Genomic DNA, 27,145 nt, shown 5'->3' with positions numbered 1-27,145 from the left:
TCCCTTCTCTCCTCCACTCTTTCAGAAAACCCTTCACTAACGTGGTGAGATTGCAGTTTTCTGCACACAGCTTTTTGGTTTCCACCATAAGGACTATTGTGTAAGTGCGGTATGAGGATGAATCAAGCTGCTGTCTCTCCCCACCAGCAAATTGACTAAGTTTAGCACTTGGAGCCTTATCCTGTCCTTACCAGAAAATGAATGAGCAACTCCATCCCTGGATTAAAAACAGGAAGTGCTGGAGAACCTCAGTAGGTCTGGCAGCATCTGTGGACAGAGGGGAAATAGTTCAGGTCCCAAACAGCTTTTCTTCAAAATCCAAGAACTCTGTCCATACCACTGGCCACTGTCTGAAGCATGTTGGATTGTGTTCTATTGTACGTTCAGTTGAGCTAACAACCTCATATCTTCTTTGTTCCTAAGACTGCCTAGTTCATCTGTTGTTGAAGTGATCCCCTATGCCTTTGCTATGTCCAGATTCAACTATTCCAAAGGTCTCCTTGCTTACCTCCCACCTTATGCCTTCCATTAAGCTGAACTCAACTCATCCAAAATACTGCTGCGCGAATGCAAAATTTGAGTGTTTGAATCTGTGCTCACTGACCTAAATCACCTCTGTCTGGCAAATCCTCAATTAAAACATTTTCATCCTTATTTTCCACATCCTCCCAACACATCAAAATCTGACCTTTCATACATCCCAGATTCTCATCACTCCTTCACTGAAGGCTGTGTCTCCAGCTGCTCAGGTCCTTAGCTCTTTAGTTCCCTCCCTCCACCTCTCCTGTAATTAAGGCAGCCCGCCACAAATTACTTCTTCAACCAGGTTTTTGATCACCTGTTCTCTAATGCTGCCTAATAGCTCTTGGTGTCAAATTTATTCTGAGAATGCTTCTGTTATAGAGATGTACAGCATGGAAACAGACCCTTCGGTCCAACCTGTCCATGCTGACCAGATATCCCAACCCAATCTAGTCCCACCTGCTAGCACCCGACCCATATCCCTCCAAACCCTTCCTATTCACATCCAAATGCCTTTTAAATGTTGCAATTGTACCAGCCTCCACCAGTTCTTCTGGCAGCTCATTCCATGCCCATACCACTCTAAGAAAACGTTGCCCCTTAGGTGTCCTTTGTTTCTTTCCCCTCTAGTCCTGGACTCCCCAACTCTAGGGAAAAGACTTTGCACATTTACCCTATCTATGACCCTCAATTTTGTAAACCTCTATAAGGTCACCCCTCAGCCTCCGACGCTCCAGGGAAAACAGCCCCAGCCTGTTCAGCCTCTCAATGTAGTTCAGATCCTCCAACCCTGGCAACAGCCTTGTAAATCTTTTCTGAACCCTTTCAAGTTTCACAACATCTTTCCGATAGGAAGGAGACCAGAATTGCATGCAATATTCCAACAGTAGCCAATGTCCTGTACAGCTGCAACATGACCTCCCAACGTCTGTACTCAATACTCTAACAAATAAAGGAAAGCATACCAAACACCTTCTTCACTATCCTATCTACCTGCAATTCCACTTTCAAGGAGCTATGAACCTGCACTCCAAGGTCTCTTTGTTCAGCAACACTCCCTTCAGCAACCTTACCATTAAGTGTATAAGTCCTGCTAAGATTTGCTTTCCCAAAATGCAGCACCTCGCATTTATCTGAATTAAACTCCATTGGCCACTTCTCAGCCCATTGGCCCATCTGGTTAAGATCCTATTGTAATCTGAGGTAACCCTCTTTGCTGTCCACTACACCTCCAATGTTGGTGTCATCTGCAAACTTATTAACTGTACCTCTTTTGCTCACATACAAATCATTTAGCACGGCAAATCCACCTAAACTACACATCTTTGGACTGTGGGAGAAAACCTACAGACATGGGGAAATTGTGCAAACTCCACAGTTGCCCGAGTCTGGAATTGTACCCAGCTTTCTCATGCTGAGCCACCATGCTGCCCGTGTTGCAGTTTTCATCTTCAAAGCATTCCAAAAGTTTTCAAAAATTACAGATATTAGCACATTGAGAAACTCCTGTCAACAGTGCTTCAAGATTTGAGACGACACACTGGATAAAATTAAGAACAAGATATATTGATACATGCCAAGTGCAGAGTAATAAAATCTGAGCACAAACTCTACACCCACCAGCATTTCAAATGGTTCAGTTCAACTAATTAAAATTGATCAGGGCACTAAGATCAAGTCATGTTGGGACATGTACTAGAAACTAGTTGGACAAGTTGTGGAGATTTGTTCACAATTCTGTTTGAGGTGTGTACCTGACAAATTACTTGTTTGACATTCAAGGGAGATGGATTGGTTCCTTGATTCGACCCAGGTTACCTAGCTCTAATTTTATTTGCATAACATATTCAAATGATCATGGCACAACTTGTGAAGAAATGAATTTCCACATAATATGCAAACTTTGAGCAATGGCACAAAACGTTTAATCATAACCTATTGAAATGCCTCCCACTTTACATCTATAGCTTGACTGGGCCCATTCTCAGGGACACATCACATTTGTAATTACAGCAACAGTTTTAACGTATTTAGATAAACCTGAAGTTTAGATGGATTGATTCTTTGATAATTAAAGTGGGCTTTGACTTCAGTTTGCTCAAAAGTAGAGCCTTGATGTACATGATCACTTATCCACAGTTTGCCATGAGTATGATGTTTTTCAGCTAAAATAGGATAAAGATAGGCCATCTCACATGGAATTAACTGTAAACTTGCAGGTACATTACACAACACAGCAACAATTGACATTTAATAAAACACCAAAGATAAAACTCAACTTCTCTTTAATAGATGAAGGAAATATAAATTCACATTTAAATGAAGTGCAGCTTTTGTCTGCATTTGTAAATGATAGCTTACAAAAACAAGTCTTTGGCAGTTGACATGACTTTTTCCTTTCAGTTGCAGACAATATTGAATACCAAACCTTTCAGCCATTTCCAAAAAATACATTTACAAAATAAAATTTATTTACAAGAACAAAAAAATTGGACCATCAAAACAGAATAGAAAGGAGCTATGGTACAAGCTGACATTTATATATAACGGTACAGGTTTACAGAATGTACAGTTTTTACAGAAGAAAATCTGTTATGAACTAACCAGGCTCCAAATAAAAGTTTTGCTGACAAAGGCAGCAAAATACACCCGTTTGTCTACATCTAAACAATAAAGGCAACATACGACATAGGTTTTTTTTGAAGCTACGCAGCTCCAAATGGTCAGTTTGTGCGATAAGTTAGATATTCGACTATCTTTGGTGGGATAGGCAGGTTCTCAACAGACGTGGTAATCATTACTCTTCGCAGAGCCATGCGACAGAGATGCTGAAGACAAGGGACGTGCCTGGGAGTGGCCCAGAAGTGAACACTACCATCTTGTGTCCTTTGGAGAGAAAAATAAAGCAAATGTAGCATTAATGTTTGATCCAAGGTCAGCAACTAAAACATTAAAAAAGTGTGTGGCAGTGGCAGAGATATGACAGCAATCATCTTCTCATTTGCTTAAAAGTACCATCAACAAACAAACCTTATCTCCAAAAAGAAAAACCATATTCATAGTTACTGATATCCATTCTCACTAATTTGAAAATGAGATGAGTAATACAGGGAACACAGTTTTCCCAAATCTGAATTAAAAAGAAACTGGACAACTGCAAAACAATTAGGACTCCTTTACTTTTCCTTCGGAATTCAAAGCATCTGGAATAAATACTACAGAAGGTGGAGAAAAAACAAAATTCCGGAGAAACTCCATGTCTAGTAGCATCTATAGAGGACAACAGTTAACACTTAGAATCTAATATCTCTTCAGAATGCAAACCTCATTTGAAAATTGCAAATGAATACAGCATCACATTAAACCAACTCCAAGCATCATGAAAGGTCAGGTATTAATATACCTACCCAGTAGCAAGAACACTACCATCTGGAGAAAAGGCACAACATAGGCCATTACTTAAAGGAGCAACTTCTGCTGGGCAATCTTTACCAATCCTCCAGAATCTCACCATTCTGAAATAAACAACATTAGCCAGTTCACACAACTAATCTAGTATGAAATATGGAACAGCAGAAGGCTAATAAATACAGATCCACAAATTTCTCATCATTCCTAAATGGGCTACCACATATTGAGACCTTAGCAGTTCTGCAAAGTTTGCAAATTTTAGCAGAAATCATTTCACAATTAGAATAAATCCAAACCAAGATTACTCCAGACATTTCAGAAATAACTGGATAAGAAAATTAATCAAAGAGGAATGATGAGAATTTATCCAAGGAATAAAAAGTTAGTTTAATTTCATTAAATACATAGAGTCAATTTTCCAATTGGTAACACTGATAGAATTTGCTGCTTGAGGGCTTCAAAATAAAAGTTTCTTCAATTGCAGTTGGGATAGCCAAAAATAAACTATGGGCTATTTTCATCCGCATATCAGATTGTCTGTTTAGAAGCTTTTAAATCAGGTTTATAAAATTTAATAAAATCCAAATCTTGGGTGTAACTCATGTAAATTCCCTCTGGTTTAAAACAGAAAGAATATTCTTGTTCCAGGATTACTTCCATTCCAAATTTTAAACCAAAAAAAAGGTACACTTAGCCCAGAACAGAAAAATCTTTCAAGCAGCTTTTGAGAATTAAACTACTTATGAATCCAACTCCAATATAAATAAGTTATTCTAAATGACTGGACTTTCAACAACCAAAATAAATATAGTGAGCATTTATCTTTGACAGGTATGTGGCACTACAGAAGGAGGTACAGCTGCCTGTTGTAATATATATTCTTGCTCCAGCACACAAAATACATGGGAATAGCCAATCCGAAGAGTCAAGCTCCTCCTTCTTGTGTTCACTGCTGCTGACTTCAACACTGCCACTCTGACATTAGCATTCCTCCAGAAGAGAAATTCCACCCACTTACTTGTCATCAGCAATACTAGCAATGTGCAAACCATCATGGCAAAAGGCAACAGATTTCACCCAGCGATCATTTGCTCCACCAGCAAATATTGGAGTTGGAGGTGGAAACAGGTGCCTGCAAAGATAAAAGTGAAAAGGTCCAATTCATGAAAACATCTTAACTTTCCCCCTTTACAAATTGAAAGGCATGCACTGCATTACATTTTTAGAATGTGAAACCTCTGAATGAAGTATTTAAACTAGTAGGTTTATTGGGCAATTGTTGGGAAAAATGTGAGACACTGCAAAGCTTGAGTTTTAAAATCATAAACCCAACTACATACTCTTTCCTCTCCTCTCCCCGACCCCAAAAACCTCAGGCTCCCAGGTGATAAAGCTGAAATGTTTTGATGGCAGCAACTCTAATTAGCATGTATAAACCTTCGTTTGTACCAAGAAAATTTACATCAACAAGATCCAGAACCTGAACACAATTTACATTCTTCTGAGAAAGAAATTTAATTGGTGGTTATTGTTAACAAAAACTGGTAATTCAGATAGGTACACAAGTGCTCAACTCTTCATGAACACCTTTTGTCAAGTCAATAATTTAATTTCTCACCGCCTCTATGCGAATAGTGACCTACTACTTTGTAGTTTTGTGATATCCTATAAATTCCAAACAAAGTGCATTGAAGTAACACAGCACATCAAAAGTGTAAAAGCAAGCACCATCTAATGGTTTATTCTACAGTTCTGCAGGAGTTCACAGGGGCATTCCCCACCACTTTCTTCCATACAACAAATGCTAACTGACGAGTCAGCAATACTCAAAACCCATGAACGAATTTATAAAAACAAACATGTAGTGCAGTGCTGCAACACTGCGAACCAAGTTCAGAATTAGAGAACACAGAACTGTAGAACACAGGAACAAGTCCTTCAATCACCATGTCTGCACCAACCAAGATGCCATTCTAAACTAATTCCATCTGCCCACTTGTGGTCCATATCCTTGTATTCCCTGCTTGTTCACATGTCTGTCTAAATGACTCTTAAATGCTGCTATCACATTTGCTTCCACCACTCCCCTGGCAGGATATTCCAAGCACCCAACTACCCTCCAAAACCCCTGCAGCATATGATCACTTCAAGCTCGAGCCAAAACAATCCAACTTTGTCTAACCTCTCCTTATAGCTAATACACTCCGATTCAGGCAACATCCTGGCAAACCTTTTTTGCATCCTCTCCAAAGCCTTCACATTCTTTGCTATGTGGCAACCAAAACTGCAATACTTTTCCAAATGTGGCCTAAAGTTCTATATAGCTACAACACGACTTGCCAACTTTTGTACTTAATGCCCCAATTGAAGGGAAGCATGCTGCCCACTTTATCCACTTGTTTTGCCAATTTCAGGGAGCAATGGACTCCTATCCCATTGATCCATGGGTATCAATACTCCTAAGGCCATTGACTGTAAACTTTCCTCACGCATTTGACCTCTAAAATGTATTACTTATCACTTGCCCGGATTAAACTCCACCTGCCATTCCTCTAAATTTCCAAATGATCTACACCTTGACTTATTGACAACCTTCCTCACTACCCATAACTCCAATTTTTGTGTCACCTGCAAACTTACTAATCAGACCACTTAAATTTTCATCCATATTACAAACAGGTCCTTTGAATCACCAAACACTGATCCTTGTAGAATACAACTGACCACAAACCTACAATCAGAAAAATACCTCCTCTCCACAACTATCATCTGTTGATAACAATGTCAATTTCATATCAACTAATGAACTCATGTGAATCTATGTAGCTTAGCCTTCTGGACCAGCCTACCATTAAGTACTTTGTCAAATATTTTTAAGTCCATGTAAACTACATCCACAGCGTAACCCTCAATCACTTCTTACAATCTCAGATCTGAGACATGACTTACCCTGCACGAAGCCATGCTGACCACCTTAATAAGGCCATTCATTTCCAAATGTGTGTAAATCCTGCCCTTAAGAATCTTTTCCTATAATTTCCCTACCACTGATATAAGTATATAAACATTGTCAAGTAGAAGCCCATAAAAACCATACACCAATATGAATCAGCACCCCAAGAGAGGATGAGAAAAAAAATTCAGACTGGCCAGTGTTATTATATAACAATATTATTGGTTGCATTACCTATTACTGACAAAAGTTGCTGCGGTCACTTACCCCAGTTCGAACAAAATACTGCCTGTATGTGGATCCCATACAATAACTCGTGTATCATATGAGGCTGTAGCCAACAATGCTCCATCAGGAGAGAATTCACATGATACCACATCATTAAGGTGACCTTCAAGTTTACGGATCATGGTGTAGCTTTCCATGTTCCACAGAAAAACCTGCAATGAGAAAATTGAGGTTTACAGCTCCAGTTTATGGTTAGTCTTCCCAAACAAGATCTAGTTAATTTATAATGTCAGGTTTAGTATAAATTTTCAAGCAATCAAGTATTTCAAATTATACAGTACTTCCAAATTGATATGCTCAGTGTCATTATTGCAACTAAAAATTTTTAAGCGATATTTACAAACATGCCAGCTATAACTATTTATTCTAAATAACATATCCAACATTTTACTTTCCACCATCCACAAAGGATGTTTAAATAATTTAAACAATTTTAAACAGTTTTAAAAATTACATCTTCCAATTGAAATTTAACACTTCAGAAACAAAAATGTAGAAAAATACAGTACAGGTAACTTAAGCATAACATTTTGTTACTCCAACGGAACCTCCATTCAGAGTTAAAGTTCACGTGTGTTTACAAAACGTTTTCATCAGGAGCGAGAGCCTATGAAACAGCAGATACTGCAAGAGAAAAGAACATGTTTGACGGCCTAAAGGAACAATCCTTTGGCAAACAGCACAAAACTGAGGCGACAATATTACATTTTGGGATATATTACAGTTATGAGAACACATTAACCAGATGATTCAATTACAGAGAAAAACTTCGTAAAATGTATACGATAGTCATATATGCAATATTTTTGATGGACATATAAACTGAACTTTTCCACAGACCTACTGGGTCATATACCCCTCCATTGGTCGAAGAGCACAGACCTCCCCTATTTCCATTCAAGGACAGTAACCAGTCATAACTTGGACTCCTTTCCAACAGCATGTAACCAATCTAGCCTTGGCCTGGCACCTCCTTACAGCCATATGGAAATCATTCTAACACAAAAATAAAACATGCGCTTTCTCCACTCCTGTAAAAACATGGTAGCGCACAGAGTTACAGCAGGACCATATAAATCTGCGTATTTTTGTGTGTAAAGATCAGAAGGATTTTTGTTGCAATATCATTGTGAATTAGAGTTTTAAAGATGCAAATTAGTGATAGATACATATCTTAGCCTGCTGGACACATACTCCTCATTCCTGAAGCCTGACCTCTCTGCCCCCACCCCACTCTGACCTATCACTCTCACCTTGACCTCTTTCCACCTATCGCATTTCCAACGCCCCTCCCCCAAGTCCCTCCTCCCTACCTTTTATCTTAGCCTGCTGGACACACTTTCCTCATTCCTGAAGAAGAGCTTATGCCCGAAACGTCGATTCTCCTGTTCCCTGGATGCTGCCTGACCTGCTGCGCTGTTCCAGCAACACATTTTCAGCATAGATTCATGTGCCCCAAGTGATTTTTAAAATTATCCAAACTTCCACCCAAACAATACATACAAGACCAATTTAGTATACTAATAATCTTAACTGCCTTTTGGTCATTCCAAATAATCTGCTGAAAGTATTTAAAAGCTGAAATTGCCAAGATAATACGCTAAAATAAATAATGCAGTGTTTTCTCAACATCTATGCAAGTTAATTACGTAGTCAAGCAAATGTTACAATTTCAATTTGATTTAAATAAGCTATTGCCTGTTCTTTCCCTTCTGTTACATACAATGTAAAATAGTCAACATTTTTCATGTCTTCAAAAATAAGGAGTTACTGATGCAGCAGTCACAGACTAAATGTGATTCCTTCCATTTTACAACTTTTGTTCTTGAAATCTGACTTAAGCAAGGAGAGTTTTTAAGGTACTGGGTACCCTCCAGTTCCATGCCGAAGTAACTGCTCAAGAGCTAATCTAGACACCATGTGTCAACAAGCTGGAGTGTATCGCAGAACAATTCTGTCCTCCTCCAAACTCACCACATGCACACATACTGAGAGAGCTGCAATCAAAAGCAAGATTCTTAACCAATGCTCCCCTACTCATCTCTCAGAAGGCAAAGCCAGCATAACTGGTCTAACACTGCCCTGACCGAAAACATAACAGCATAGACCAAGTATTATAAATTGAATTCTTGGTACATAACAACTACTCAGTAGACAATTTATCAACCCACCAGTGCAGTTCAGACTCAATGTGCTCACCAAAAGGATATAATGGATAGCAGAAAGTAGAACTGCAGACTTATTTCATCTACAAACTATAGCACATTAATGATCAACTCTACAGCACTGTGCATTTCTATATTTTCTGGAAATAGAAATAAAAGATCTACCATACACACTGAATATTTAAAACAGTATTTGTAGTAGGTAGTCCAGTGGTGCAGCAGACTGGTGCTCCAATGGGAATTCAACAACATAGGTTCACATTTGTGATTGCCCACGCAGCATTCCCGATCTTACCCGGGCTGTCTGGGGGGGGAAGAACCAAGCTGAAGTCAAGTCCCTCCCAAAGAGGAGGAAGAGGGAGGAAAAAAGCAAAAACCAAGGAAGTTATCCTGGGCTGCTCTCACACACCTTCTGGTAACATTGTCAGAGGCCAGGGAGCAGGTCGCCTGCCCACCCTCTGCCAGGAATGGTACATGCTGCGGGAGATCTAAAGAGGAAAAAAATACTTAGTAAAGTGGGGGAAAAGATTAAATGTTTCCGTTAAACTGTTCAGCAGTACGTCGCTATCCATAACTATTACGAACAAAAAGAAACTGGCCAATTCACATTTCTGGCTTTGAAAGATGACTACACTCCAAGGTAAGTCACAAGAGAGAATGTTTTGAAAATGATATGCCCTGCAAAAACTTACAATAGTCACTGAAAACAGCCTGGGTTTGCTGCTCATGTTCTTGCCAGTTAACAATTTCTCCCATTCTCTGTAAATTTATAGGAAAGTTGTAGCTGCCAAGAGCAGACATCAAGATCCCAGCCACGTAAATAAGAGTCAAACTTGCCACAATCTGTCAAACTAGGAGGCATAAAATTTTGCTAAAAACAAAAAAGGGCATAAACCAGAACCTGTTTATGTCTTACTTTATGAATGTACCTTGCACTCAAGAGATGCTTCCTTTCTGCACAGCTACTACTATTGCCAATGTCCTTCTTTCTGCACCTTTTGTGCAGCATGACTGGACAGGCAAGACCTAAATTTGAAGTAGATCAGCTCAACTGCTATTACTCAAGGGCAAAGAAAACAAAGAAAAATCACAAATATAATAAATTGCAATTTATTAAATGGGGCTCTTCAGATAGCTGACTGAAGGAGTGCACTACTTACTGAGAAACTCAGCCATTACACCAAAAGTCCAGATTTCACTTGTAGTTTGGAAAGGGCCAACAAAAGTGACCTGTTTTTTTTAAGATAAGGGCCATGGAAAAGATGATAAAAATAAAAAAACAGAACCAAAACAGCACATATAACACAGAAGAAAGCCATTCAGCTTTTCAAACAGCAAAATTCTTAATCCTAGCAATGATGGCTTCTGAAAACAACTTAAGATGAGGAAAGCAAAGGCTAAATTTGTGGATGGCAAAAAGATAGGGAGAAGTATGCTGTGAAGAGGACATAGAAGGTTGCAAACAGATTGGTTGAATGAGTCAAGTCTGGCAGATGGAGCATAATGTGGGAAAATGTGAAGTTGCTTGTTTTGGCAGAGTATTTTAAAAAGTGTGAGGAGAGGAAGAGAGAGATGAGAATATGCAATACATGAAAAACAGATCAGTCAGGATCTTATTCAATGGTGCAGCAGGATTATATGCCTACAAATAAATGGACCACCAGGAACTAGGCTTGGTTAAAACATCCCTTTTGGCTAAAAGTCCACTATCTGGGCACCCAACATGAAAATATAGTTAAACAGGCTACTTGAATAAGCATGCTTGCAAAAATATATTTAAACATGAATCTTTAAATATATTTGGTGGATGGAAGGAAATGATCAGTTTAAACATTAACTGACAAATTTCAAATGTTTGAGGTCGCTATATTCTTGGGTAATGTCAAGGACAAAAAGTGCTTAGTGAAGTCATTTGATGACAATGTTGTAAACAAGTCCTTACTAACAACTTGAAAAGATAATTTAAAATTTACAATTTGAGCTACTTCTAGCTATGAACTTAGATATACAAAGCTGTGGTCCATTAGAATTGATACAAAAAACTTATAAAACTACATTCAACATTCCTTTAAAAGGTGCCAATTGCCAAAGATGCAGAATCAAAGTTTACATTTCAGGAAGTTATTTAAAATAAGCAGAGATCCAATTCATACTGCAGTGAGAAAGAGTTCAGAAGAGTTTACCTTTTACTATATATGAAAACAACTGAATACAATTACAGGTTTTAAGTCAATTTAATTTGGTTGGCTTTCTGCATTTATTAACCAACTCTGAAAAATCCTGAAATATGAACTGATTTTCCACAGCTTTAAGATAGACTAACGTGCTGCCTGTATTATTCAGGGTTCAGTTTGACTATTGGATTTTGGAAGCTGTTCAAAATTGAAGCATCTTTTGTTATAGATGCGATCATGTGATACTGAATAATACCACAAAAATGTTGAGAACAAAAATTTGCACAACTGCAAATATTACACTATCAAAAATATGCATTTATATAGCAGGTGGACATTCTTTGTAAGGCAGAAATCCAACATTTGGAAACAAAGAAATAATAAGTAAAGCAATTAAAATGCAATCTAAATCTGAAAAGGAGCATCCAATCATTCTGAACTTTCAAATGCTTTTAAATTGACTGTTTAAAAAATGAAGGAGAGATTAAATTAACTTGAGTATGTGCACACAAATGTTTTCTTTGGGTCATTAATAAGTTGTGCAAGCATTAGATGAAATGCACCTGATTTGATCTTCTCCTCCCTCCATGGCCTAGTTAGTGAATTTAATTCTAGAGCCTGAAGAAGGGTCACAGGAGTTGAAACATTATCTGTTTTTTCTCCACATCTGTTGCCAAATCTGAGTTTCCCCAGCAATGTAGTTTTGATAATTTTACAATACAGTGTGCATAATCAGTAGCAGTTACAATTGTCATTTATTACACCACAAAAATTAATACAACTTGGAAGTGATCTAAGCAATGAAGCTCTTAAGAGAATTCAACTGTAAGACCATGAGTATAGTAGAAATAGATTGCTTGGCTCATTGAATTAGCTCCACCATTTGATCACGGCTGATGTGTTTCTCAAATCCATCCCACTGCCTTCGCCCCTTAACCCTTGATATGCTTACTAATCAAGAACCTCTCTGACTTAAAGACACTCAATGACATCACCTCCATAGCCTTCTGCAGCAAGGAGATCTATGGATTTACCGTCCCCTGGCTAAAGAAATTCGTCATCTCAGTTCTAGAGTCGCGTCTTCACTGTGAAGCTGCGCCCTCACCAACTAGGACAAATATCTTCACATCCACTCTATCTTGAATTCTGAAAGTTTTAAATGAGATCCCTCCTCATCCTTCTAAACTTCTTCACGTACAGCAAAGCCATAATTTCAACCGCTCCTTATATGACAAGTCCTTCATCCCCAGGATCAGTCTTGTAAAACTCCTCTGGAATCCCTGCAACATTAGCACATCATTTCTTACGTGTGGGGCCCAAAACTGCTCTTAATATTCCAAATGCAGTCTGACCAGAGCCTTTCAGCCTCAGCAGTACATCTCTGCTCTAGCATTCTAGCCCTCTTGAAATGAAAGCTAATACTGCATTTGCCTTCCTAACTGCCAATTCAACCTGCACGTTTGTCTCGCCTACCTCAAGAGAATCCTAAAGTGAGATTCAAGCCCCTTTGTACTTTAGAATTCCTAAGCCTTTCCTCGGTTTAGAAAGGGTCAACATTTATACGCTTCCTACCGAAGTGCAAAATCTCACTTCCCGACATTGTAGTCCATGTGTAACTTCAATGCCCATTCTCCCAACTGTTCAATCCTTCTGCAACCTCCCAGTTTCTTCAACACTTCCTGTCCTTCCATCTACCTTTGCCAAGTGCAAACTGAGCAGCAAGACTCTCCATTCCTTTTTCCACATTGTTAACATGATTAGTTGCAGTGCCAACATTCAGCCTTACACAGCTACACTAGTCACCTGCTACCATCCTTAAAAAGACCCCTTTACTCCCACACTCTGCGTTTCAACAGGCAGCCAATCCTCTTAACCTTATTTAGCAGCCTCATGGAGGCTTATGGAAACCCAAACAAATAATGTTCACTTACTCATTACCCAAAACAAGTTTAATAGATTGGACAGATGTAACATCCACTTGATGAAGCCATGCCCTGTTTTATCATGCAGTGGAATCTCATACTCTGGAATCATACTCTGGAATCTCATCCTTAATAATGGACTCTCAAATCTTACTGACTGAAGTCAGGCTAACTGACCCATAGTTTCCTGTCTTCTGCCACCCACCCTTCTTAAACAGTTACAGTCATTTTCCAGTCATCAGAGACTCTCCCTGACTTCACTGATTATTGACATATCACCAGTGCCTCAGGACTTTGGGGTGTAATCCATCTAGTCCAGTTGATTTTTCCTGCAGACCTTTCAGCTTCCCCAGCACCTTGTGCTTAGTGACAGCCAGTACACTCATCTCAGCCCCTGACTCTAAGTTCTACTGTGCTGATTAAAATGTACCTCCACCATTTTTTGTTCCCCATTACTACTTCTCCAGCCTCGTTTTCCAGCAGTCCAATGCCCATTTTTACCTTTTATATATCTAAAGAAAACACTTGCAATCTTCTTTTGCATTGCTAAGTGCCTTACTCTCATTTCAATATCCTTCCCCTTACTCGTTCTCTGGTGGATTTTCAAAGCTTCCTAATACTCTGGCTTCCCACTAATCTTCACCATATAGTATGTTTCTTTTGTTTTTAATATGTTCCTGGCTTCACTTTGTCCTCCTCTTAGTACACTTTCTTTCTTGGGCTGAATGTCTGACTGACAAGCTAACTTGCTCAAACACATCTTCAATAAGCACTGGGAGAATCAAGATGTGGTGTGCAAACATGGCTTGTGTTGCGGTTAGAGATAAAGTAATTTACCAGTTTCAAAAATATGCCTCTCTTCATCTTATCTGACAGAGGCCTCAAAACAGGTTAGTCTATCCTCTTATTTAGAGAAAAAAACCAATAAGTTATGAGACATATATTGAGGAAAGGAGAAAATCCACCACAGGAGGTATTGCATTATGCCTTAGCAACAAGCAATGTAGGAAATAAAAATAAGCCTCAAGACGTCTTTCACAGCAAATTAATGGCAATTATTTCAACAGCAAGAAAAGGTAGTGTTTACAGGTACTGGAACAAAATTACAACTAATAGTTGAATACTGGTTCAGCACCAGGAAGTAGCAAATTCTTATTCAAATCAGTGCATACATGAAGTCACATCCAATAGTCAAACCGGAAAGATATTTTCAAACATATTCTGCATGCATGCTCTGTAGCAAGATGCCAGAAATTCATCTATACAAGCAACTTTCAGTAACTACTCAGTTATAGGCATTATATGCTTACAATATGATTAATTGTACAGCCAGAGGACTAGACTAGCATAACATTAATGCCACCACTAAAGCTTGAACTTAACATTCCCGAAGTTAGGAGTTTAGAATTTTTTTTCCACATTGCAACACTATTATGCAATAACTTGCACAAATATTTTGATGACACCGAGCAAATTCTACCTCAAATTGATTTAGAGAGTCTAAAGCATGCTATTTCATAAGGACCACGATCAATGCATCAAACAACACTTCTTTTCCCCCCCAAAAAAAGGAACTTGCACACGTACCGCTTTCCCAGCTCCAACAGAGCAGAGAATATTTGAATTTGGAGAGAAGGCACAGCAATACACCCAGTTGTGATGTCCTCTCAGTACAGTCACCATATTGCCTGTTTAAGAGATAATTGAACCCAAAGTTTCAGATGGTCCAGGTCAAGTAAAAAGTATAAATCAAAGCAAATGTTCCATGTGGAGAAAAGTCAAACTTACTCCTGAGAAGAGCAGGTCAATCTTGCAATCTAATTTGTCTATGTAGCCCAAAGCAGGAAAGAAGCTTTTATGGTCAAAAATGTACCTTGCAGCTCCAAAACTCAAAATTATGCCAAATTCCATACTGAATCAAACTTTAAAGATATGAACTGAACAGCCTCCGAACCACTGGCTAGTTCATTCATTATAGCATCTCTGCAGCTCCTGCCCCTGGAAAATTTTTTTGTTAAAATTTCAAGTATGGCATCACTGGCTAGCCAACATCTATTGACTGCCTCCAGTTGCCCTTGAGATTAGATTACATTACATTACATTACAGTGTGGAAACAGGCCCTTCGGCCCAACAAGTCCACACCGACCCGCCGAAGCGCAACCCACCCATAACCCTACATTTACCCCTTACCTAACACTACGGGCAATTTAGCATGGCCAATTCACCTAACCTGCACATCTTTGGAATGTGGGAGGAAACCGGAGCACCCGGAGGGTAACCTACGCAGACACAGGGAGAATGTGCAAACTCCACAGTCAGTCGCCTGAGGCAGGAATTGAACCCGGGTCTCCGGCGCTGACAGGCAGCAGTGCTAACCACTGTGCCACCGTGCCGCCCACAAATGGTGAGCTGCCTCTTGGACAACTGATGTCCTGTAAGCAGACACACAATGTCAATTACGCAGGGAACGCCAGGATTTTGATGCAGCAAATAAAGGAATGGTGATCTATTTCCAAGTCAGGATGGCAAGTGGTTTGAGGGAGACTTGCAGATGGTGGTACTCCCATGTATTTGCTGCCCTCATCCTTCAAGATTGAAGAATTGGTCTGTGGGTTTGGAAGGTGTTGCCTATGGATGAATTACTGCGATGCTTGGTGATAGTAAAACTGCTGAAAATGTGTTGCTGGAAAAGCGCAGCAGGTCAGGCAGCATCCAAGGAACAGGAGAATCGACGTTTCGGACATAAGCCCTTCTTCAGGAATGAGGAAAGTGTGTCCAGCAGGCTAAGATAAGAGGTAGGGAGGAGGGACTTGGGGGAGGGGCCCCTACCTTTTATCTTAGCCTGCTGGACACACTTTCCTCATTCCTGAAGAAGGGCTTATGCCCGAAACGTCGATTCTCCTGTTCCCTGGATGCTGCCTGACCTGCTGCGCTTTTCCACCAACACATATTCAGCTCTGATCTCCAGCATCTGCAGCCCTCACTTTCACCTCAAAGATAGTACAACTGCTTCTACTGAGTGTCAGTGGAGGAGGGAGTGGATTTTAACAAAGACTAAGATCAATCTGGAGTCAACAAGTCAGAGCTAGCAAGCATACACAACAACCACTTACTTCCCAAACTCTGATCACATGGCAGTTTGATACCTTGGGTTGATAACCCAGAATTTGAGAACCTTCTAAGCCAGAGGAACAAAAGATACATGCTCTGATTGAAACATTTCACTGCTGTTAAGCTATAACTTGCATAATCAATTTAAAGTTTCTTAAATATTTTGCTAGTTCAGGTTAGCCAGCAACTAATGGTAAAATGTATTACTAAAAAGTTTCAGGTCAAGCCATTCAAAGTTTTGAGTCCATTCCACCAATCTAACTCTTTTTTAGTACCTCAACTCCATTTCCAATACCCTTATGAACAGAAATTCAGGACTCCACCACTGCCTCAGGCAGCACATTCCATACATGCACCAGCCACTGCATGAAAACATTGCTTCTGAGGTCCCTTTTAAATCTTTCTCCCCCCACTTTAAACCAATGCCCTCCAGTTTTGGACTCCCCTAGCTTGGGCAAAGGACCTTGTCTATTTACCATAACCATTCCCATCATGGTTTTACAAACCTCTATTAAGTCACCCCTTCAGCCGTTAACGCTACAAGGAAAATAGCCCCAGCCTATTCCGCCTCTCACTATAGCACAAATCCTCCAACCCTGCAACATCCTTGTAAATCTTTTCTGAACCCTTTCAAGTTTCACAACATCCTTCCTATAGGAGGGTGACCAGAATTGAACTCAATATTTCAAAGATGGCTGAACCAATGCCCCAAACAGCCACAGCATGATATCCCAACTCCAATACTCAATGCACTAACCATTAACGGTAAAAGTACCCAGTCTACCTGTAACTCCACTTTCAAGTAATTATGAACCCAAGATCTCTTTGCTTGGCAACACTCCCTTGGACCTTACCGTTAAGTGTGAAAGTCCTTCCCTGATCTGCCTTACCAAAATGCAACACCTCACATTTATCTAAACCAAACTCCATCAGTCCATCTGATCAAGGTCCGACTGTATTCTGGAGTAAACTGCTTCACTGTCCAATACACTTTTCAATTTTTGTCATCTGTCAAACTCAGATTATAAAGATGCTCCCTTGCTGTGGAGCATCAGCGGAAAATGTTGGTGCATTTTTCCTACCGATTGCCTTCCAATATTTTCAAAACCAACTAGCTTACCCATTCAAGTTACTGAAGCAGCAGATTGTATTCTAACCCCTTTGATTTAAAGGCCAACCTGCCATTAGGCTTAACATTACTCAATTTGCATGACCAAAACTAGTTGCTATTAAAGAAAAGCCCTCAAAATTGATGTAGGCGCAGTGTTAAAAACATACCATCATCTTTCAAATCCCAGACTCTCAGAGTTTTATCTCTCGATGCAGACACTAAGATAAGGCTGCCATCAGGTGCAAAGGTCAAATCCCGAACAACTTCATTGTGATCCATCAAATTAAGAAGGAATCTACCTGCAAGATGAGGAGTTGCTGATGCATTAAAAAGGTCAAGTTAAAGGCAATGATTAGTTTCAGAGCTCAATGTGATTGGCAAAATAGGCCCTCAGTTTATTGGCTATCAAACTGTTGGAGTACTATGTTTTTAATAGTTCTTTTAACATTAAACTTCTAGTAGGTTCTTAAAAGGAATTCAGAAGTTATCCCAAATCATTAAAGTCATGTAAGTGAGATTGCAAACATCAGCACGTTTGCAATTAAGAAACAGAAATGCACAATTGCATGAATGGGTCTGTGACAGCCAAGTGCATTGAGAGAGTTTGGATCCAAGACAAACAGATAAAACGTGCCCTATGATAGGTCAACTTTAAACATGCAAATTGGTAAAGAATAGGATCGTTGAAAAAATTCTGCTCTTTTTAGGCAGGATTTCCATTTCAAGCTGAATTTCCAGCAGTTTCAGAATTAGGAGCGTACAATGCACAGCAGTATTCCACTACCTGGCCACCTGAAATTAACAGGTGTGTAACTGACAGTTGCATTCTCCTTAGAAATCAAAGGATTATTACCTTTGACTTTTCCTTTGCCTGTGCTGCACCATGTAATGTACAAACAGCTGTTAATAGTTCTATAGAGAGGTACGTTTTGTTTGTTAAAAATTAGTGCTTCACGTAATTGGTGCTCTCCTTCATTAGGGACACAAATGCATTACTACAACATGTTAAAAAGTTACTTATGCAGAGTTACAACTGAACCAGATAAGAGGGGGACAAAAAAAAAACAAGTGTCAGACTGAAAATTTGCTGATGTTTCCTCACATGTTAAGTCAACACATGCTCTAATACTTGAAATACAATCTGTGAATTTCACCTGGTTAGGCATTTAATAATTAGCCCCAGCAGCAGACAGTCAAGGCCACATTTACAGAATGAGCCGATACTTTGCAGCTACCAAATCTGTTTGGATTCTCCAATACAAGTAGTGAGGTCAGTATTCGAGATGGAAACGAGTAAATTACATCATCTGGAAGGAGTACTGGGTTTTGGACATTGAAGTGGTAATATGACAGGTCTTACACCTGAAAGAATTCCACATCAATCAAAAACACAAGACACCCTACACAACATGATCAAGTAACCAAATGAATCAAATCACCACTGAGATTAAAGTTTTCCCAATTGTCAGGGTATAAAAGGCATTCAAATCATCTCAGCCTAAAAGCACCAAAATTGATGCAACAGACATAATCCAAGTGGCATCATTAAGAAGGGATAAGAATCTACGAGTTAAAAACAAACAGGATCAAAGGTTAAATAGTAGATGAGTAATCACTGTTTAGGGACAAATGGACAAGACTGCTCAATCCCAAAAAATAAAAATTACACTAAAACAGCCTTTAATAAACAGATACTTAAGATTTCAATTAAATGGGATACTCAAATGGCCTGCATTCATTATTTTTTGTTTCTAAATTGTAATCTGTGGGCATTATGAAGTGACAATGACATGTACGCTTTATTATAATTACACGATTCCAATCTGTATTGCTAACTTGATGAAGTGTCTAATCATCAGTTAAGAGAATCTTGTTACCTGTGTACACATCCCAAATTTTGATACGCCCGTTGCTCAGGCCAGTCGCCAGCAGTAACTGGTCTTGGCCAAATTTGAATCGATGCCATTCAATGTTCACACAGCGACTCTGTTTTTCAGGTACAGAAGAGCCAAAAGCAAGGGCCCACACAATATCACCACAGTCTATAGTGTGCTCTTCTGGGTGATTCTTCTGACTGTAGCCATTTTGTTTCCTGAGAATTTTATTGACTGCATTATCATGCTCATTATCATACAATCTTCTGGAAAGAATAAGGTTTAAAATTAATTACAAGAACTAATATTCCAGAAAGATAATACAATGCGACAAATTATTCAAACAGCAAAAATGTCTCTGGGTAAACAAACCAAGGTCTCACAATTACAGTACATGATCTGTATCACAGTAAGTTTGTCAACTGGGCAACAGCATACTAAGTTAAAAAATTGTGTTTACCAGATTTAAAATGTTAATCATTTTCTAAACAAAAATAAATTAGCATATTCACATCACAGGTTGTTTTAAAAGGTTTCCGATGACAGTTACACTAATGGTTTACCAAATAAATTTGCCTGTATGAACAGATTGTGGGCCTTCTAGCTTCTTAATGAATACAAACAGCTGCATCAGCACCAATATAAATCAAACATATTACTGTTGTCACGTCAGTTGTCAACTTATTGACAAGCACATTACGACAAAAACTGATAATCTAACTGCCATCAATGTCTGACCAGAAAACAAAACAGTACTTTGTGAAACCAACAAAGATCTTTGTTGCACAAGATCTGGCGCAGTAACACTGAGTCCAAGACAATAGAGTAAAACAGTAAATACAATGAGAACTAAGTTCAACAAGAAACAAACAAATTGCTAGAAAAACTCAGCAGGTCTCTCAGCTTATGTGCAGGCTTCTGAAGAAGGGTCACCAGACCCAAAACGTTAACATGGCTTTCTTTCCACGGATGCTGCCGGACCTGCAGTGTTTCTCCAGCAACTTCAATTTTCAGTATTCACCGATGACCAAGGAATGAACTGACTCAGCGCCATAATTTTATCACTAGCTGACTACCTTGAATTAGAATGACATCAATTCAAATCTGCAGTGCTCTTTCCTTCCAACTAATACTTATTTGTAAGGGTGCCTGATCATGCTTGGTAATACAATTTAGCAAGGTAGGTATTATTTATTAAAATAATAACATTGTTCCTAATTAGGTTTAGGTAACAAGATTGACATTTGACTCTGCATGTTCAAATTGAAAGGCAAACCTGTCCTTAAAGTAATGGAAGGAATCACAAAGGAAGACTTCCTCTTGATGGAGGAGTTCATGTCCTAAAACCTCATGCAGTTTACAATGAATGACAATGTCGAGTGTGTGGTGCTGGAAAAGCACAGCAGGTCAGGCAGCATCTGAGGAGCAGGAAAATCAACATTTTGGGCAAAAGCCCTTCATCAAGAATTAATAACAATGTCTCAACTCTAAATTATAGAGCTTGTTCTGAAACTGAACTTTAAGGTATTGTCTAGTGAAAGAGTACTTACTTATTTTCACACAGAGACCAAGGAACCAACTTTACTACACGATGTCCTTTCGACCAAGCAAAATATGAGCCATCAGGTGCAAAAGCCACAGTCCAGGTTTCACGGCCAGACTTTTGCTCAAACGGGGCAACTGGTGCCCAAAGGTCAGCAATAAGCCGGGCCTGTGCTGTAAATAAAAACAAGGCAACATTCAACTTCGAGAAGACAACACCAGTTAAGAAGTACAGTTTTATTTAGCACAACTTCGAAACTACCAAGGAGAAGCCACAGGTATGACTTTAATCAGGGCAAGGCAGATCAGAAAAAGAACAAAGATGTGTTCAGATTAATCAGTGAATCATCAATGACATGCTGCAAGGTACACCTGCTGGACATACAAAACTGCCCCCGCACTGCCTAGACTAACATGAACAATGACGACTTGGAAGAAGTGTGGAACTGCAGCAGAAAGGGAGGATACTAAACAAGTATTATGCATAAGCATTTACTGTGAATAAGCATATGGAAGTTAGAGAGAATGGGGAAGAACAGAGGAACCATGATTAGCTGAAGGACACGGGCGGGCAGTATTAAATCCAGATAATGTGGATTAGCTAACTAGTGGGACCTTGTGATCTTGCCGGATAATCCAATATTTGGACAATCGACTGCTGGATAAACGAGGTTCATTGGTAAATAGCAACACCTTCAAAATGTCCATATTACAGAGGTGGTAATGCCAGATGTCTTAAAATGCATAAAGGTCAATAAATCCCTAGGACTTGATTAGGTGTCCTAGAACTCTGTGGGAAGTTAGTGAAATGGTTGCTTGGCCCTTTGCGGAGATATTTGTATCATCGCTCACCACAGGTAAAGTGCCGGTAGACTGGAGGTTGGCTGACGTGGTGCCACTATTTAAGAAAGGAGATCAGGAAAAGCCAGGGAACTATAAACCGGTAAGCTTGATGTCAGTGGTGGGCAAGTTGCTGGAGGCAATCCTGAGGAAAGGCAAGACTGATTAGGAATAGTCAACATGGCTTTGTACATGGGAAAATGTGTCACTAATTTGATTGAGATTTTTTAAATAACAAAGAGGATTGAAGAAGGCAGAGTAGCGGAGGGGAGGTGGAACTCAGTAAGGCATTTGACAAGGTTCTTTATGGTAAACTGGTTAACAGTTAGATCATATGGAATACAGAAAGAACTAACCAAATGGATACAGAACGACTCAAACGTAAAAGACAGAGTGGTGGTGCAGGGTTGCTTTTCAGACTTCGACTAGCGGTATGCACAAAGGATTAGTGTTGGGTCCAATGATTTGGATGTGAACAAAGCAGGTATGGTTAGCAAGTTTGCAATGACACCAAAATCGGAGGTGCAGTGGACAGTGAAGGTTACCTCAGTACAACGGGATCTTGATCAGATGAGCCAATAGGTAGAAGAGTGGCAAATGGAGTGTCATTCGGATAAATGAAAGGTGCTACATTTTGGAAAATCAAATCAGGACAGGACTTATACACTAAATGGTAAGGTCCTAGGGTGTGCTGCTGAACAAAGATCTTGGAGCACAGGTTCATATCTCCTTGAAAGTAAAGTCGCAGGTAGATAGGGTAGTGAAAGTGGTGTTTGGTATGCTTGCCTTTTTTGGTCAGTACATTGAGCATAGGAATTAGGAGGTCATGTTGCAGCTGTACTGGACATCAGTTGGGCCACTACTGGAATACTATGCACAATTCTGGTCTCCAGATTTAAAAGGAGCCTAAAGGACAACTTTTTCAGAAGGTGATGAGTGTATGGAATGAGCTGCCAGAGGAAGTGATAGAGGCAGGTACAATTACAACACGTAAAAGGCATCTGGATGGGTACATGAATAGGAAGGGTTTAGAGGGATATGGGCCAAATACTGGCAAGTGGGACTAGACTAATTTAGGATATCTGGTTGGCACGGACGAGTTAGGCCGAAGGCTCTGTTTCCATGCTATATAACTTTATGATTCTGTGACTAAGTCTTGGGCAGAAAGTGGCAACTCGGGTTCATACTTCAACACAGCAAAACTAATAAGACAAAAAAAATTCAGCAACTGGAATGAAAGTCTGGTCAATGCTTGCAAGGACCTTGAATTGGCACTGAAAATGAAACATTTACCAATAAAATATTAAACGTTATCATACCTAAAGCCAAGCCATTTAGCCCAAGCCGTTCATGCACTATTCGAGCCTCATCTTTTCTCACTTAAAATCACCTAATGTATTCACCTCTCCTTGAAAACACTCAGCCAGTGATCTCTGATGTTTACACTATGCACTACAACTACTGCAGTAGTTCCAGAATCTTACTATTTTCCTGGACATCTTCAAAATTGCACGATGGATATAGATTTTTTGACAACTAAACAGATAACAATTACTTCTATATGTTAACGAGTTTTTGGAGACCAATATAGTGCAACAATTTCTAAAGTCAACAGATAATTGGCTTGGGCATCCCATCATTTGACAAAAAAACTGTAAAGTTAAGGTACATAGAACAAAGAAAATTTACAGCCCAGGAACAGGCCCTCCAAGCCTGACCCGATCCAAATCTACTGTCTAAACTGTCACCCGATTCCTAAGCATCTGTATCCCTCTGCTCCCCACCTACTCACTCATCTGTCCAGACGCATCCTAAATGAAGCTACCGTGCCTGCCGCTACCACCTCTGCCGGCAACGTGTTAAAGACACCTTGTGTGGAGTACTTGCCTCGTGTATCCCCCTTAAACTTTTCACCTCTCACCTTAAAAGCATGACCTCGCATTATTGAATCCTTCGCACTGGGAAAAAGCTTATCTCTATCCACCCTGTCTATACTCTTCATGATTTTGTAAACATCAATCAGGTCCCCCCCATAATCTTTTTTCTAATGAAAACAAACCTAATCTACTCAACCTCTCTTCATAGCTAGCACCTTCCATGCCAGGCAACATCCTCTCTAAAGTGTCCACATCCTTTTGGTAATGTGGTGATGAGAACTGTACACAGTATTCTAAATGCAGCTGAACCAATGTCTTGTACAATTTTAACATGACTTGCCAGCTCTTATACTTAATACTCCGTCCAATGAAGGCAAGCATACTATATGCCTTCTTGACCACTCTATCCATCTGTGCAGCAACCTTCAGGTTATAATGGACCTGCACACCCAGATCTCTCTGCCCATCAACTTTTCCCAAGGCTCTTCCATTCATTGTATAATTTGCTCTAGAATTAGACTTGCCTAAATGAATCACTTCACATTTGTCTGGATTGAACTCCATCTGTTACTTCTCCGCCCAACTCACCAGTCTATCTATATTCTACTGTATTCTTTGATAGTCCCTTATGCTTTCTGCTACTCCACCAATCTTTGTGTCATCTGCAAACTTGCTGATCACACCAACAGTGCCCTCTTCCAGATCATTTATATATATTACAAACAACAATGGTCCCACCACTGACCTCTGTGGAACACCAATGGTCACCTTTCTCCATTTCTCTCGCACAATAATAAACTGCATCAAATGGTAAACCACTTGTTCTGAAGAGCTGTATTTGAAACAAAACATGAACTCTTTCACTTTGCTCAGATTTTTACCAGAATTCTTATACATGTCCAGCACTTTTTTCCCCCTCAACATTTCCAGCATCCATGGAAGAATGCTTTTAAGTAAATGCATCATGGGATCATTACTTCAATTTGAAGTTGGCCAAGGGTACACCAATTTCTTATTCTAATCCAAATACATATTAAACATTGGCCAGAATGACAAATCGTGCTACTAACATATCAGAAAGTAAGCCAACCAGCTGTATACTTCATCTATTAACATACGTCATTTGTAACACCAATGCACGATACCACAATGCAACAAGCCATTGTACTGATACAACCAAACCACACTCCCTTTCATGATCAAGGCCACCTCACAGCATTTATGTAGAAACCATGAAGATCTCTGGCTGGCCCCAGCTGAAACTTCATAACAACAATGAACTTTAAACCTAATGCAATCACTATGTTCGGCACGAATAATACAGGATACAAATTTTCACATTCTACATGAACACTACCAGTACAATATCTTACTTTTGATGTGAAATAGAGGAATATATACAGAAATACCTTCAAACAACAATTGTTTGCTGCTTGTGCAGATTGCTGCCAACCACAGAACTTAAATTTATTTTATAAGTGAAGGTGCTACCGCACCACAATATACTCTAAACCATCATTAGCATACAGTCTTAAATTATTAAAAGTAGCCTGAGAGAAAATAACACCTTCTGGAGGCTTTGCTGTGTTCACAATAAATTGGGACCACATTGCAACTGTTGGCAACAGCAAAATTCTTCGCAGATTCTGTCCAAGTAGCCAACTCTGTTCATGAGGAGTCTATCTCCAAGCTGATCAAGCAAAAGAGTTTTATGCTAATGACAGCAACAACTGTGGGAGCATGGTTGGCACTGCAGGGTATAAACGCAAGGACATTTTCTAGTCATGGACTTTTGGTAGAAGGTGGATTTAGTGAACGCCAAAAGCAAGATACATTTTTAAAGACTTATGATCGTATATGATTTCTACTACAGAGGAAATCAAATTGGACATTGAGAGGTTCAACCAAACCAAATTTCATGAAATGAAAATATGCTCTTAATAGAAAAGGGGTCTGGGGCAGGCACAAAGACTTGGAATGCTAAGTCAAAGCATGATTCAGTGCATGACCAAAGATTAATCACAAGAGTGGTATTAAAAGCAAGCAAGGTGGCAGAGTCTGGGTGGGAATTAACACAAGAGCCTAGGCAAAAACAAAACTCTCAAAGAGATTGCTCCTTGAGAACTTTTGTTTGCAAATGGAAGAGGGAGAGAGAGAGGACAGCAGATAAATAGTTAAGAAATGTTCAGTGAAAATTCAATAAATGTCAAGGGTTAGTTTCAGATTGACCACAGACAAGTATCTTGCATTAATTAAATCGAGTGATTCAACAATGAAGTCTCAATACCACGTCAGCATAACAGCGAACAATATCCTTCCAAATATATGTTTTAAAAATCTCACTCCAGGTTAGATTTCAATAATAAACCACTAGTAATATTTTGTACTAAGTTGCTTCACTATCAAGAGTTTATTTTTTTAAAATTGTATCTTCAAGAGCAGAAAATGATAAGAAATATTAATCCAAAATGCTTCTAAGTACAGACAACAGCATGGTGAAATTCAACACTACAGCTTTTAAACTTGGAGAGAATTTTTGAACTATACACTACAGAGAGAAGACTTGAAAGAGAGGAACGGCACAAAATAGTAACAGGGGCATTAACTAATGTCAAAGAACAATTAGTCGGGGGAGGGGGTGGTAATTTTTGACAGCCAAATAGCATTTCACTTTCAAACCAAGATCCAAACTGCACAAAAGCAGGGATAAGGAATTCACGTTTGTCAGCGGGGAAGCATTCCACCAAGTGAAGGCGTTTCCTGGCACCTTGGTGCAATTAAAAAGATTCGAGTAAAACCTTCGCCCCACCTTCCCCCCAACCAATAAAAAGTAAACTTGCACCCACACCCCCCCGCCGCTCCCTCCCACCAAAATAAAACGTGGCTGTGCAGCCCCGCAGCACGGCGGGTGTACCCCTCCCTTCCCCAGGCTCGGATCCAGTTCCAACCAGCGCTGGGCGGTCACCCCTCGCCCATTATCCAACGACGACCCACCCCCGAACTTACCTATTTCATTCTCGTTGACAAATTCTGGGAAGCTGGCCATCTAAGGCTGACACGATACGATCTCTGGAAATCAGCGATGCCGAGAGTTTTCCTTTTCCCTCCCCCTCAAAACCCCTTCAACAGAGCGGCTACGTGGGGAAAAAAAAATCGAAATGCTGGCGGTACCGGGGCAGTTGGCCGGGTTTAAAATTAAAAATAAAACCCGCCTGGATTTTTTTTTTCTTCCCAAATGGGAACTTAGAATGAATTCGAGCTGGAAAACCGTTCTTGCCGCTGCGGCTTGATTAAAAAAAAGTCTGACGGTACGTCTGCTGTTCGGAGGAGGGCGAGCACTGAATAAAGCGAGCC

General features: G+C 39.7%; 1 protein-coding gene across 2 annotated transcripts; it reads right to left on the bottom strand.

Annotated features, from left to right (window-relative positions):
- Window positions 1–2,790: 2,790 nt before the first annotated feature.
- Window positions 2,791–27,145, bottom strand: wsb1 (WD repeat and SOCS box containing 1). Of its 2 annotated transcripts, XM_043718257.1 has the most exons (10): window positions 26,798–27,145; window positions 25,359–25,541; window positions 21,083–21,248; window positions 19,536–19,798; window positions 17,826–17,957; window positions 15,023–15,123; window positions 7,154–7,326; window positions 4,952–5,065; window positions 3,930–4,037; window positions 2,791–3,408 (listed from the first exon to the last, which is right to left on the bottom strand). In XM_043718257.1, exons 2-10 carry the CDS (start codon window positions 25,399–25,401, stop codon window positions 3,246–3,248), a joined length of 1,263 nt encoding a protein of 420 aa, XP_043574192.1. In that variant the 5' UTR covers window positions 25,402–25,541; window positions 26,798–27,145; the 3' UTR covers window positions 2,791–3,245. The 2 variants fall into 2 exon arrangements, with proteins under 2 accessions (XP_043574192.1, XP_043574193.1); XM_043718258.1 differs by lacking the exon at window positions 25,359–25,541 and having other exon boundaries at window positions 26,798–27,144.

Source organism: Chiloscyllium plagiosum, chromosome 28 (assembly GCF_004010195.1).
Source record: "Chiloscyllium plagiosum isolate BGI_BamShark_2017 chromosome 28, ASM401019v2, whole genome shotgun sequence".
NCBI lineage: Eukaryota > Metazoa > Chordata > Chondrichthyes > Orectolobiformes > Hemiscylliidae > Chiloscyllium > Chiloscyllium plagiosum.
Note: the sequence above shows the minus strand (reverse complement) of the source record. Positions and strands in the feature narration are given on the sequence as shown.